General features: G+C 29.4%; 1 protein-coding gene and 1 long non-coding RNA gene across 7 annotated transcripts; one reads left to right on the top strand and one right to left on the bottom strand.

The window, feature by feature from the left end:
- Positions 1-1,788: 1,788 nt before the first annotated feature.
- LOC123203071 lies at positions 1,789-3,998 on the top strand. Of its 4 annotated transcripts, XM_044619241.1 has the most exons (5): positions 1,789-2,032; positions 2,120-2,190; positions 2,313-2,326; positions 2,424-2,494; positions 3,535-3,998. In XM_044619241.1, the coding sequence occupies exons 1-4, from the start codon at positions 1,796-1,798 to the stop codon at positions 2,468-2,470; spliced, it is 369 nt and encodes a 122-aa protein (XP_044475176.1). In that variant the 5' UTR covers positions 1,789-1,795; the 3' UTR covers positions 2,471-2,494; positions 3,535-3,998. The 4 variants fall into 4 exon arrangements, 2 of the variants coding, with proteins under 2 accessions (XP_044475176.1, XP_044475175.1); XR_006499153.1 differs by lacking the exon at positions 2,313-2,326 and having other exon boundaries at positions 2,358-2,494; XR_006499154.1 differs by lacking the exon at positions 2,313-2,326 and having other exon boundaries at positions 1,791-2,032.
- An 809-nt stretch (positions 3,999-4,807) lies between these two features.
- On the bottom strand, positions 4,808-7,616 carry LOC123202963. 3 transcript variants are annotated; one of them, XR_006499100.1, is made up of 3 exons: positions 7,304-7,615; positions 6,543-6,728; positions 4,808-5,005 (listed from the first exon to the last, which is right to left on the bottom strand). It is a non-coding gene; the product is annotated as an uncharacterized LOC123202963 (long non-coding RNA). The 3 variants fall into 3 exon arrangements; XR_006499101.1 differs by having other exon boundaries at positions 4,808-4,999; XR_006499102.1 differs by lacking the exon at positions 4,808-5,005 and adding an exon at positions 5,012-5,940 and having other exon boundaries at positions 7,304-7,616.
- Positions 7,617-15,237: the final 7,621 nt, after the last annotated feature.

The following is a 15,237-nucleotide window of genomic DNA, read 5'->3' as shown; positions in this document are numbered from 1 at the left end:
ATTCCTCAAGTGCATGATTGTACGTCAAACCAAAACACATAATCAATTTTTTAATTTTGGCCTAATTTGACCTGAATTCAATTTGAAACATGTGAGAAGGGCAATGATGCCCCTAGAGCGTACCTGAGGTTTCGCATTTAAATTCCATAATACTTATCACATAATCGAATTTTGGAGGAAATTACGATTTTAATTGAGAAAAAATAAACAACTGAAATTATAGATCTAATGATTCTAGTGGAAATCAGGATTTTAACAAGGGTAACAAAAGTGAATGGAACTTTAAAAAAGAAGATCAAACAAAGACTTTTGATAATAGAACAAATGGAGGAAGTTGGAGGGATACTAAATAGTTTTGATAATAAAGCTTAACACTCAACATTAGATGGATACTTTATCGACTTGGTTGTTTTAGTTTTTGGGGAAGCACTTTGGAGCTTCTAAGGCTCAATTTAACTTAACATCGACTGTTAAGAAAAGTAAAATATAAATTTTAATATAACATGGATTTTACTTTATGGTAATTAAAAATAATAGACCCTGAGTGAGAGGAGGAGTAAACATGAGTCGTTTGATGATGTACATGAATATTGGTGCCACCTATGATAGTCAAATATATAAAGTGATAAGAGTACTAGTAGAGGTCACATATGAGGCTTTGGTGGTAGGGATAGATCAGATAGAAGAGGATTTGGTGGTAGTGCTGACAAAAGAGGCTTTGGTGGTAGGGATGGATCAATCTTGTGCTTGTTTCTCATATCAATGATGAATTATTTAGCCTATAAATATGGTCAACCATGATAAACATCATTTTGGAATTTATCCGACCACTCGCACACTAACTTGTCTATGATGAGACATGATTTGATCTAAAGGACAAGATTTGACCATACAAAGGGTATCTCTCAATCATATTCTTTGCATTTTATTAACTTTCTAGACTTAGTCACTTTCTAATGCATGTCTTTCAAATACATCTTGTAGCACATCCTTATCATAAAAAATATCGTGTACTAAGAACAAGCATAGAATGCTTAGGAAGAGATATGTGTTCCAATGGAGGAATGAGGGTTAGACTTAATGAGGAGCAAGGATTGGAACACGACGACTATGACAAGGCATGTGTGGAACCTTTGTCCAACCGAATAACACTTCAATTTTGGTAGAGTTGATCAAAACTAGTTGACTTAGGAGAAAAAAAAATTATGGGAGATAAAAGCTACTAGTGATAGTTTGTGGGCTTCGAGGAAATTGTTGAAGATAAGAGATGAGATAAGGTATCAAGAATCAAATAAGCTAATATCGAGGAAATTGTATCAAGAATCAAATAGGGAATGAAGAAAGAACCCTCATTTAGTATGATAATTGACATTCTTTGGGTCCCTTATAGAGAGATATGTCAAGCATAATATTTATGATGCTGGGTTAAACCAGAATGACAACGTTAATGATATTATCATTGGGGGTGAATAAAGGTAGTCGATGGCTAATTTTAAAGAGTTAATAGAGATAAAGAATATGATTGAGAGATAACCTCTCTCTCTCTCTCTCTCTCTCTCTCTCTCTCTCTCTCTCTCTCTCTCTCTCTCTCTATATATATATATATATATATATATATATACACACACACACACACACACACCCCCCCCCCCCCCCCCCCCCCCCCCCCCCCCCCCATCAAACTAAACATATTTTAATGTTAAATAAGCTAAATTATATTTTTAATGATAAATTATATAAAACTTTTTAATTATTATCTTTGAACAATTAATCAACCTGACAACTAATCAATTGAATGAAAGCTCACTCAATGAGACATAAAGAATCCAAGTGGATGTTTCCGCATTTTTCCGGCTTGCTCTCATTAAGTTATGTTGTTGGGCTTGATTTTTTAGTTAAAGACTGCCCATTTATAATGATGTCCTTGTTGGATCTATTTGCTTTTGAAGAGGTTGACTTAGATGCTCTGTCACCATTGTTTTCTTCTGAATCAGAAACCATTTCATCTAGATCTTCTGACAAAGTAGGAGAGGTGAGTTTTATGCCTGCCCTAAATCACTTCTCCTAGTTCCTTTCTCCTTTTTTCTGCCTTGATTTAACTTTGTAGTCAATTGTTCAGGCTTTGCTGGAGCAGAAGTCAAGCAAAATTATAGCATTAAAATTTCAAAAGATGCAGACAATGTTATTGAGGTACATCTTATATACATTGAGTATTAAAGTTCATCTTTTGCCTTAATAATGCTGTCCACATAAATTTTAGTTGGGATTTGTTTTTAATGATTTTGACATGAACATTGGATTTATTTTTCCAGGTTTCTCTGTGTAGGTATATTAATTTAGCTTTTTACTTGTTATAGTTACTTTTGGTTTTTGGCCTGAATGGAACTGAACCGAATTGATTTTTTTCCCTCCAAACAACCCAGCTGTTCCAGACCCATCTTCAACTGAAACCGAATCAAAACAGAACTGAGAAAATTGGGTTGGATTGGTTCAGGTATGATGTTTAGCAAAATTTTTACTGTAAAAGAAAAAAAAAGTATAAATTTAAATAAAAAGTAACTAGAAATTAATAGGAAAAAAACTTATCTTATTATTGCAAATCTTTTGCTATTAGCAATCATATAATAGCTCAGAAGATAATAGCATCAAAATGCATTGTTGTAATACGAAATCTCTGAATCAACACCACAATCGGGGCATAGATTTTCAGAAATTGTAAGTTTTTACTATACATTTTATATCACGAAGATGCACCCTGTTCCAAAAGGGGGGAATGCTAGAACAGTGCCGATTAACTTGAAATTTTACTAATGTTTGCTACTTATATGAGACTTATTGTCGTCCAAATGTGAATTGCCGATCTTTTTCCTGCATGACAAGGTAGTTATCAAGGCTCTTGTCTTGTCCTGTGAGTTTGGTTTTTTAAGACTTAAAACCCCAGTAAACCTATTTACTGATTTTCTTCGTTGTCAGTTATGCATGAACTAGTTCTTATACTGAATTGTATTTCCCTAATATGTATCTTTAGTTTTTTATGTTGTTCATTGTTCATTTAACCATGAGGCATGACACTACAAATATAGTAACTTCTCTGATGGAGGCTCTCATAAGACCAAAAAGACATGTTAGATGTATGTGTAATTCTTAGGGACTTTTTTGTTTATTTGATTTTCTTTAGCTTATCATTATTGCTGTTATTGTTTTTTGTTCTGGAGATCAGGTTTTCTGTTGATTATTGTTAGTCTTATCATGGACAGTGTTTAATCACCATGGAAACTTTGGACATTTTTAAGGTTTTCATATTTAGCTTTCATGCCTGTTTGTCAAATATTGGGGAGAGCTTCTTGGTGAATGAAAATAATGATGTATCTCTGATAATTTCTTGCCAATCATAAATTCTGCTATTCCGTTTTTTCTCTTCTCTCTCATCCTTTCATGTAATTTCTCCTTGTCATATGGTAATTTGATTTTGTAAGTTCTTGTACTGCCATTCATCTCCATAATCCCACGATATCTTTTTGTTTTGTAACACAGCAAGATATCTCCTGCAAATGTCCTTGAAAGAAACAAATCCAAATCCACGGAAACATCAGAAAATGTCTTTCTTGTGAATGAGATTGAATCTAATCTAGGTATAGAAGAGGAAACAGCTGAAGCCTGCAATGGTGAGGCATTTCTGAAGTGTGTACTTGAAGATTCCCCAAGATTGTCCGACTTCAATGATTTAGTTTAGTTTAGTTTATTGGGTGCAAACAGGGAAGGGATTATAATGTTTGGTTGAAGGATCAACAAAGATTTCAATAGTGGAAATGTGAGATATATGCAGTTTTTAGGCGCCAGAAATGCAGAAGGAAATGAAACATAAATTGTGTTTGTATGTTCATTCTTGATGTGCATAAAAGCAGTAGACTGACTAAGAACCTTGTACTTGTAAACTGGAAAATCGTTTTCTGAACCACTTATATTTATAGGTGTAGTAGCTTTGATTTTTGTGGGTATTATCAACACAAGTTTCTGGTTACCAACGCTATATCTGAAAGGATACCATCACAAACCATACTTTTTAAGAGATTAATCAGATTAATTTGGATATACACAGGATTTTTCACTCAACGGTAATTGTAGTATTTAGATTTTTGCTTTATAGTTATGTCATATGTTCATTTGATATTTTATGTAAAATCTTTCAAATTTTAAAATCAGTAAATATTTAATTCTCAATAAATTGACCAAATATAAATAATAGAGGCCCAGTGAGAGGCAACGAGGAGACCTTTGTTGACATGTTGCAGACCTTGAAGTGGTCAAGGTGGAGGAGGCGAAGAATAGATTCACTAAACTTCGTCTTTTCTTAATGAGTACCGTACATTTCACACCCAAGGTTTGGCGTAAAAACTTTTTCTTCACCCTTAGTTAATAATAATAACAATTTTTCACCCAACTAGTAACTCTATTAACGGAAATATTACAGTTAAATGTACATTTACTGTCATGCCCTTTAGGGTTAACTTTTTGTTGTGATATATTATATTGATATAAAATTACTTAAATGTACTTGGTTGATCTAATTTATCTTTATTTAATATTTTTTATATAGTTATTATAATGATTTAATTATCCTTCATTGGTGAAATGTAAAGCGATAACGCAATATACATTTTCATGTTTGAATTTCCTGGACATTCATGCTAATAAAATGACAAAAAAATTGAATTGTTAAAACTGATATATTATGTCAATCCTCAATTGAATTCAAAATTCAATAAAAGAAAACAATATGAAAAAAAAAAAAATAAGATCATCTGTGTTGAACAAGAGATTGGAATCTTGCATTGGCTGTTGATGTCATAATATTTACAAAGTTTTCCAACAAAAATTTGTGAATAGTTTACAGAATCCTTTACATAGAATTCTTTACAGAAATTCACAAGCAACACTTTTAGAACTTTTAACTTCACAAAAATTGCAACCCCTTATCAGCAATGGTTTCTGTCAAAATCTGCAACTGATATACTCAAAATCAGCACTAGATTTAGCCAAAATGATATAACCAGAATCTATAACTGAAAAAGCCAAAATCTGCAACTAGTATATCCAAAATCTGCAATTGCGATGCAAACACACTTAACAGTGCAAAATCTACACATAATCAACAAGATATATACAGAATCTGTAACTACAACATAAACAGCACAATCAGACATTCCACCATCAAAATCAACACAATCTACAATTGCAACACAAACAGAAACTTAATCTTCAACTTCAACAAAAGCCACACAACCATATAAATGAAGTGAACGGAAGCACAACATGATAAAAATTCAAACTCCACTAGCAACATACTCACCACTAAACCATTAAGCCCAGAAACACATGAAACAAAACACTATAATCAACAAACAACAATACAATATTTTCCATCAACTATTCCTTTGTTGGGTCAGGGTTAAGAGAAAGTTCTAAGTTCATATTTAGATTTCTTCAAGAGGCATATATTAAAATAGAAGTATATAGTAAGATAAGCCAAATTCCCAATTTTCACGGAGACAAAACCAGTAGGAAGCACCTAAATTTCAACCAAATTAATTACTCAAAAGCAAGAATTTCCAATTCAAAAGCAGTAGTCACTTGCATAACTCCTAAATACCAACAGTTAAACTAGTAAACATTTCAAAGCATAAATAGAATAGCTCCATAATACCCGAACCAATAACAAATAAAAAGAACCATTCACTAACAGAAATTATAATAATAACACCGATCATGTTGCTTTTTATAATGCTTACTAAACCAGTAACAGACCTAAAGTGGACTCGATAGTGAGATTTTCAGGTTTAAAGATGGACAAAGATTATATGACACCGTCACAGATGCTATTCTGGTTTTGCAGCTTGCTTGCTCCTAAAAACTACTTATAGATTCTCTCATGCTAGCAACCTGAGATTAACAAACAAGTAAAATAATTATAAAAAACCATCCCTGATTTTTTTTCTTCTAAATGGAACATAAAAAGCCACAAAGATCATACACAAGCAAACACAGGAGTAATTTTGAACCACATTATAGTGGGAAAAACCTTCTACACCTGTACTCTAATAATAAAATAAAAAGCGTCACTCACTCGTAGATGTTGACAAATGAAGTATTAGAGTACTTCAAACTATTTTAATATGCCAATAAAAGCAAACTAATATAAACACATCTAGCCTATTGGAAGTGTTTATACACCAAAATAGAAGCGACTACCATCGCATCCCTGTTCATGTAAACCTTGCCTTGAGCATGAATAGCACTAATAAAAGAACAAATACAATAATCAAGCTTTCTTAATTGGTGCTGACTTCCACTGGCATTCATAAACACTTCAACTCCATTCAATGCAAGCTCAACATTAGAGGGTAATAAGGGTAAAAAGTTCTTCACCAACTTCAATAACAACAACTATAGCAAGGGAAAAATTACAAGTTGACATCTGAGCTGTCATCCAAACAATAGTACCACATAAACAAAAAAAACAAAACCATTAAGTTATTGCTTACGTGACTAAAAACTGAAGGAACTCATAAGCAAAAGGCATTGACTTTTGAGATGAAGCCTCGAAAATTTCATTTGGGAGTTGGAAATCCATGAGCTGGTCTTTTTGCTTCTATGTTGTAAACCATCGAGGTTCCTTGTAATTTCCATCATTTGCAAGCCACAATTTGGGGCGAATCATGATATTTTTCCTATTCAAACACAGAACTTGAAAATTATAAAGCTCTGACATTTAATCATATGCATTCCTATGCTGAATAATATTCCATCTATCCAATTACCTACTGGAATTTCTTTAAACACTCTCATTTGTAAGCAAACAACATCAATCATCATCAAATTTAAGAACAATGACAAATGAAATTTCAAAACTCAATTTAAAAGAATTTCAATCCCAGATCATAACAATAAACACATTACCAACTCATTTTAAAGTCTCAACACCTATTTACAGAACCTTTTTGATATAAACATTATACCATATACTCACTTCCCAACTCAACCATTTTCATCACCCTAAACTAATATTCAATCCCAACTTCCAAACATGAACGCTCGATCCAAACCTTATTTACAGAACCATTTTGGCTCCAAAATTTAACCATATACACAATTTTTGAATCTTAAACCACTTCCCTCACCATAAGCCATTTTCAAAACCACAAATAAACCGTAAAACTTGGACAAACTTATTTTAATACCCTATCTCCTATTTACCGGCCCCTTATCGACCATATTCAACCACATACAAGAGAGGGAAACTCACCAGAAGATGTCATCGTTAAAGAGTTCGTTTCTGCCTTTTCTGATATCTTCGGATATCAACCACAATCATCTTTCAAAACTTGTAACACTAGGCGTGAATCAACAGGATGCCACTTGAACAACTAGGCTTAGGGTTAATTAACATGTTTTTGTTTTTATAGAACTTGATTTAGGTTTTAGAAACCAAGTAACAACCCGAGAGAAAGATAATCGAATCACAAGAAGAAAATGTAAAAGTAGATTGAGCAAAGAGAAAGAGAAGAAAATCAAAGAAAAAATGGCCCCTAAAAGAGAAAAAGAATTTGGAAGAAGAAAAAGTCTATAGGTTACGGTTTTTTATTTTAATAAAACTATGTATACCTATTTTTGGTATATAATTTATATACACAGATAAGGTGTTATTATGTGATTGGATATTTCTTTATCATATAATAACACATATTTTAAAATCACCTAATTACATTATGATATATCACTGTGTACATGAATTGTGTATCAAAAATAGGTATACATAGTATTGCTCTTTTTATTTCAAGTTATTGACTTAACGGGGAATAAAAATAACTTAAAATTTTTTTAATTATAGGTTATTGTTATTAGTTATGCATTGATTATATAGTAATATATTATAATTCAATAAATTGTCGGAATAATATAATATTGTTAAAAGTAAAGAGAAGATCAACTCTTATTTATAGAGTTATTAGCGACTTTCTATCAAAAGTTATATTCTTAGAGTGTTATGATTTTTAATTATAAAAAAATCACATTTTACTATTAACAAAGGGTCATATATTTTAATTATAAGGAGTCACATATTTATATTAGCTAATCGAATTTAGGTATTGAAAATTTTTATTAATGATTAATTATTTTATAAAACAAATGCAATTATACTTGATAAAATAAATTTTTAATGCCATGTGACTCATAATTCTTATATTCTCTCACTTGACTGATATGATATTATTTTTATAATTTAATAAGAATGATGTAATATGTACAAAATTTTATACCAAAACCTTTTTTACGTTGACTATAACATTATATTATTATTAAGTTGAAATATTAATGTGAGTAATGACATCGTATGCCATTTTCTCTCCACACAATCCTTTCCATGTACCAAAACACTAACTTTCAATTTAATATGATCTTTATTAAAGATGATTATAACGGTTTAATTTTAATGTTTTTATTATAAATGTATTCATGTAACATTATTTTATATCAATTATGTATACAAATAGAAAACATGAAATATTAAATATTTTTAAATGAGCTCAGAGTATCAAATGCATAAATATAATATAAACATAATATAATATCATTAGTGACTTTCAATAATTCTCATCCTTTCGACATGTTCATTAAATGTTTTGGGAGATATAACACTCTTTGTTTCTAAAGTTCTTTAACGATAAAGTATTTTATTTTCATATAATTAACACTTTTAGAATACTTACTACTTTTAGAGAAGAAAACTGTTGCAAAGTTAATTTTCAACGGCTTGACAATACTATGTGATTACCCCAAGTCTTGAAATAAAGTTGTGTAATTATAATCCATGAAAAGTGGGAAACTACAATTATAAAAGTTTTGGGTATAACGACTTCCAACCTAACTTCTTAAATGTTAACATCATGGATTCTTTAACTTCCACTAATGGTCACCATTTTCAATGAATTTAGTATTTCCATATTCAACAATTTTTTTTATCAACACACCCAACTTAGTTTGAATATGAACATCAAATTACTTAAGATGATCAAAACCTCTATAAGTGAGCATATCATTCTTAGTTCATTGCAAGTACTTTAGAACTTTCTTTGCAACTTTCTAGTGATCCAAACTTGGATTGCTTTGATACTAGCCCAACAAAAACTAATGTTTGGTTTGGTGTAAGTTTGGACATACATTAAACTCTCAACAACTAATTCATAAAGAATATTTTTCATTTGCTTTTGTTCTATTTTTTTTTTTTGGGACATTGCATAAGGTTAATATTATCCTCTTTTTGAATTGAAATTAACTCTTCTAAGCATTTATTCATCTTAAATTTCTCTAGAATTTTAATAATATAAGCTTTTGAGGCAACCCTAACAATTCTTGTGATATATCATAAAATATTTATGTTCCAATCACATAGGTTGTCTTTTCTATATCTTTTATTTTAAAATTCTTAGAGAGATGTTTTTTGATTTCATATAATAAACCAAAGTCATTAGTAGCAAGTATTATGTCATCAACATACAAAATTAGAAAAAAATAAAATTGCTCCCATTTCATATACATACACCAATCAATAGTATTTTCTTGAGAAAAAAAAAATGATGGTATCACTAAACTTAAAATATCATTGTTGGGAAGCTTGTTTAAGTCTATATATTGATTTCTTTAATTTACACACTATGTGTTCCTTTTAAGTTGTTGGATGACTTAAGAGATAAACATGATTAGACTCTTTAATTATTTAACCTATTCTTAAGAACATGCTTATGCAAGGTACATGAACAATTACATCTCATGGTGGTCAAAGTATTCATTAATATTCTAGTAAGTGACTTATCAACAGTTTGAGAATACTCTTAAATTTCTTGGCATCATCAGTTTTCGAAAAAGTTGAACTTAAGTTGTCAGTGACTATCATTCGCATAAACATTAAGCTTAATTTGTTTGATCTTTTCTAAACTTTAGATAAAAAGTTTTTCATTATCATTACTCCCATCAATAGTAGTGGTAAGTTTCTTAATTTGAAATGTCAAATCAAGATTAAAAAAACTTAAGCGAAACTTGACTTATTCACTCCAATCAAAGAAATTCAATCCATTAAGTAAGAGAACAGAAGAAACATGTGAATGAAGTGAAACGGGATACAAATATTTGCAAATAAAATTAAAATGTTCATACACTAATGCTTTGAGTCATAAAATTTATCATATAAATTTAGATTCAAAACATAACATAAAATACATCAAGGTTCACCTTTGAGTGATACCAAGATATACATATTGAAACAATAATTAGAAATCACATATCTATTAATTAAATCAATTTACTATCTTTGGATAAAGCTACCAGAATATACTAATTACCATAATCATGTTTGTCAATTATGAGAATATATAATTAACCTTTAGGTTAATCTCGAAATGTCTAATAATGCAAATTCAATTTACTCATAAATAAACATCATCACATAATCTTAATGTTATAAGCAAATATAAAAGTTTGTGGGTAATTGAAAATAATATTAAGAATAAATTATAATTTAAAATTCATTTACATTAAGATTTGACCACTTTGGTAACTAATAAATAATTTATAATAAAAATTTTTAAATTATAATAAATTACAATCCATTATAAATATTTATAATTTAAAATTTATTTTCATTAAGATTTGGTCACTTTGATGACTAATAAATCATACATAATATAAATTTCAAATTATTAGAAACATTCATAATTTTGAAATTTATTTATTTTAAGATTTCACCACTTTTATATTAAAAACCTTTCATACATATAAAATTTATGATGAGAAATAAACGTTAAGAACCAATAACAATAACGGTTAGGAAATTAAATGATATGCAATATTTTTTAATCATTTTTCTTCAATGCAACAATTTGGCTATGTGAATTTTCCCTTAGTATCATGCATATAAATAAGAAAATAATCTTACAACCATTGTGGACAAGTACTCAAAAACTGTCTTTAACATGCATGTGCTGTTTATATTTGTCTTCAAATCTAAATCTAAGTGTACTCAATTATTTTTCATGTTTAACAAATATATATACTAATGTACAATTTCTCGCAAAATAATTCTAATATATTTATTTGTGAAATGTGATATACATTATATACATTCTTCATAAAAGAAAAGAAGAAGATCAATATGTCATGTTTGTCTATGAAATATCATGACTCATTCTTTGCATGTACACATAAATCAATGTTGTTACTTTAATATGCAAACGAACAAATTTAATTTAAACTATAAATTAAATCAATAATCTTTAATTAAAAAATATGAGTTTTTAAACAATGTTTGGGCACCATATTTAAGTCATAATAATTACTTTAAAACAGAAACAATTAAACATCAAACTATTATTCATGTAAATCATAATTACATTTATAAATAAACAATTAAACATAAACTATTATGCCCATAAATCTTAAAATTTCATATTTTTCATATAAACTAAAGATAAAAAAACATATGTTGATCCATCGTATTTTGAAATATACCAAACATAAAGAGAATTCATAAAAAATTTAGAAGATGTTGATTTCTCTCACTTAACCCCTTGATTTAATGATAGATAAAAACAATTTAAGGTTATTCTATCTATAGGTTGTTGCTATTAGTTGTATGTTAATTATGTAGTAATATATTGTCACTCTATAAGCTATTAGAGTAATATGATGTTGGTAAGGGTAGAAAGATGACCACTTCTTATTTATAGAGTTAATAGTGACTTCCCATCAAGAGTCATATCTATATAAAGTGTCATGTTTTGTAATTATAAAGAGTCATACTTTATCATTAGCAAAGAACCTAGACCTGGCCACGGTAAAAAATAAGGACTTTGAACCAAAACCGTAATAGGACGGTTCGTAATCGGTTTAGAACCGACAATTTGTAACCAGTTCGGAACTGACATTGAACCGTCAATTCTAATACATGATCTTGATTTAATTTTTAAATTATTAATTACAATAATTGAAAATTAAAAGAAAGGTCTAGACTTAATTTTTTAATTAAGTTTCCTACATATCTTCTTAGGGTTTAGAAGAATCAAAGCCTACGTAGTTCTCTTACTTTTGCATATCTAACAGCTGACAATACCCCCTTACCTTATCATTCACCTCCACTATCTTGAGTATTATTTCCCGTCATCGAACTATCCGTAGTTAAATCAAGCGATTCTTCATTGAAGTCCACTTTTATTTCTTATTGGCGTAATTCGGCTCTTGTCCAATCGTCCACGCATACTTGGGCTTTAATAGATTCGGGAGCCAAACTTGATCGTCTTTCATCCAATATATTACTCTCTTGACTAAAAGTTTGTTCTACTGCAACAGTTGATACTGGCGCTGCCAGAACTTGTTTAGCAATAGCTGCTAATGTTGGAAAAGTTGATGCATGTCGACTCCACCATTCTAGAACTGGAAAGTCTTTACCCATGTTGCTGTCACTAAACTCAAAAATAGTAGTTAAATAAATATCAAGCTCCGAGGTGGAGCCCATTGTTCCTCTTGGTCTTTTGCCCCTTTGCATCATAATATGATCACCATAACTCATATTTTGGGTTGATGATAGGGCAATAGGTGGTAGAGAGGAAGAAGAACCACCTTGGTTACCATAAATTAATGAATATTCAGCATAAATTTCTTTAATTAAATTCATAATGTTAGTTATAGTTAATGGAATATTAACTTCATCTAATTGCAAACATTCATAATATAATGTCAAATAATCTGTGACACAATCTAATTTAAATCTAGGATTAAAAAAACATGCAACAAGAAAAAGTTCTAGAATTGTTTTATAGTAACTTAACCATTTTGTTTTCATTAAAAAAATAACTTCCTGTAGAATAATATCTTGTTCGGCTTCTTGTAAAGCCCCAATAATATTAACAGCTTCATTTAAAAACAAATGAGAAGTGGGATAATAAACCTCACTTAAAGTATATGTTGCATTATTAAAATTTCTTAATACATTTAAAATTGTTTTACAAATATCCCAATGTTGGGGATCTAATGTAACTTGTGACACATGTTGTGAAATAAATGAGCATAATAAATCTCTATAATTAAAAGACTCGTTGAGTAATTCATATGTTGAATTCCAACGAGTCGGCATGTCTTTAGGGAATCTTTTTGGTCTTCTATTATATTGTTTACAAAATTTACCCCATTCTTTCATAGTTTGGGGATATGTCCATAAAAATAAAATTGTTGTTTTTATTGGACTAATATAATTATTAAAACAATGTAAACCATCATGTACACATAAATTTAATACATGACATGCACATCTAATATAAAAAAATCTACCACCTAAATTAGGTTTGCAAATATTAATTAAATCATTTATTGAGGCAGTATTTGAACGTACATTATCAAATGAAATTGAAAAAATTTTATAAAGTAATTTATATTCTTCTAATATTCCTTTAATTATTCTATAAATATTATCGGTTGTATGTCGTTCATCAAACACCCTAAATGCAAAAATTCTTTTTTGTAATAGAAAATTGTCATCTATCAAATGACAAGTTATACCCATATAAGAGTGAACTTGCTAATGGTCACTTCAAATATCACTACATATAGATACACGCCCATTAAAATTTGTAAAAAAATTGAATTAATTCTTTTTTTTTGTTTTTTATATAAACTAAATAATGTTCTTTTTAATGTGTTTCTTGGAATAGTTTTATGTGCAGGATTTAATGCAGTTTTATAATAATTATAAAACCTAAATTTTCACCAAAACTAAATGCTAAATGATTTATTGCTACTATTTTTGCAAATTCTTCTTTACTTTTATTATCACTATACATAAATAAAGATTTGTGTGTAGAACCATACCCGGTTATTTGTATTTGGCCTCGGGTTTGCCCCATTTTTTCTGGATGCTTTGACTCCAAATACCTTTTGAACGTCCTGTATCCACCTCCTTGTTTGAATTTATAAATTTGCCTACAATAATTGCAAGCAACATCGAAATTACCATATTCCTTTTGTATTTTCTTGAAATGAATCTTGAAAATATTGGATGTAGGAATTTTTTGAGAGTGTTGTTCCATCTCCATCTATTGTTGATGTTGTTGTTGTTATTCCACCTCTACATATTGACTTTCACTTTCTTGTATTGAAAAATCATCTATAAATTGATTTTCATTCACATTTGATATATGTAAATATTGACCAAATCTCCTATTACCGGAATAATTTCCACTACTTGTTATTTTTTGATAATAAATAAAATTAATTATATAAATAAATTATATGATTAATTATGAAAGATAATAAAAAAATAATAAATAAAATTAATTATAGAAATAAATTCTATAATTAATTATGAATTGTATAATAAAAATAGAAATTAGAATTAATAAAATTTAATTAAATTTAAGAGAATTTGATTGAATTGAAAGATTGAGAGAGTATTAAGAGTTAAAAGAATAAGAATGAGAGTTTGAAGGATTGAGTGAGAGAGTGGAGAGATTGAAATTTGAGAGATTGAAATAAAAGATGGTATATATATAGGAAAAAATGTTTTTGGAAAAAATTAAAAAATAGGGGGGTGAATTGCGATATAAAAAATTACATGTCCCTACAATTTTTTTCTGCAAGCCAATGGTTCCCTCTTTAATAAATTTAAAAAAATTCAAAAAAAATTCAAAAATTTTCGGTTCAGCACAGTCAACCGCTGGTTTACATGTCAGTTCATAAACCGGGTGTGAACCGACGGTTTCACGGTTCAAAATTAGCTAAACCAAAACCGAACCACTAAAATTCGGTTTCGATTCCGGTTCAATGCGGTTCCGGTTCCAGTTTCATCCAGGCTGGTTTTGGTCCGGTTCACGGGCCAAACCGGCCCGTGGGTAGGTCTAAAAGAATCACATTTTTTAATCATATGAAGTTACATTTTTATATTAGTTAATCGAATTTAGGTATTAAAAATCTTTGTTAATAATTAATTATTTTATCAAATAAATATAATTATGCTTGATAAAATAAATTTTTAATACCATGTGGGCTATAATTCTTACACGGTCATGTAAGAACTGCAGTAACTGATGGAGTTAAGGATATATGGTTGAGCAGTGAAGAGACTGGAGCATGTGGTAATTTAAAATGAATGTTTTGAAGGTTTCTTGTTTCTTTAGGGTTTTTTGTAGAAGGGTT

The sequence above is a fragment of the Mangifera indica genome, chromosome 19, assembly GCF_011075055.1.
Source record: "Mangifera indica cultivar Alphonso chromosome 19, CATAS_Mindica_2.1, whole genome shotgun sequence".
Taxonomy (NCBI): Eukaryota; Viridiplantae; Streptophyta; class Magnoliopsida; order Sapindales; family Anacardiaceae; genus Mangifera; species Mangifera indica.
Note: the sequence above shows the minus strand (reverse complement) of the source record. Positions and strands in the feature narration are given on the sequence as shown.

Excerpts from the sequence above, each read along its gene's own strand:
- LOC123203071 (XM_044619240.1), top strand. The coding sequence starts at position 1,811 with ATGAGACATAAAGAATCCAAGTGGATGTTTCCGCATTTTTCCGGCTTG. Across the intron at positions 2,033-2,119 it reads CTTCTGACAAAGTAGGAGAG|GCTTTGCTGGAGCAGAAGTC; the intron begins GTGAGTTTTATG and ends TCAATTGTTCAG. Across the intron at positions 2,191-3,534 it reads ATGCAGACAATGTTATTGAG|CAAGATATCTCCTGCAAATG; the intron begins GTACATCTTATA and ends TTTGTAACACAG.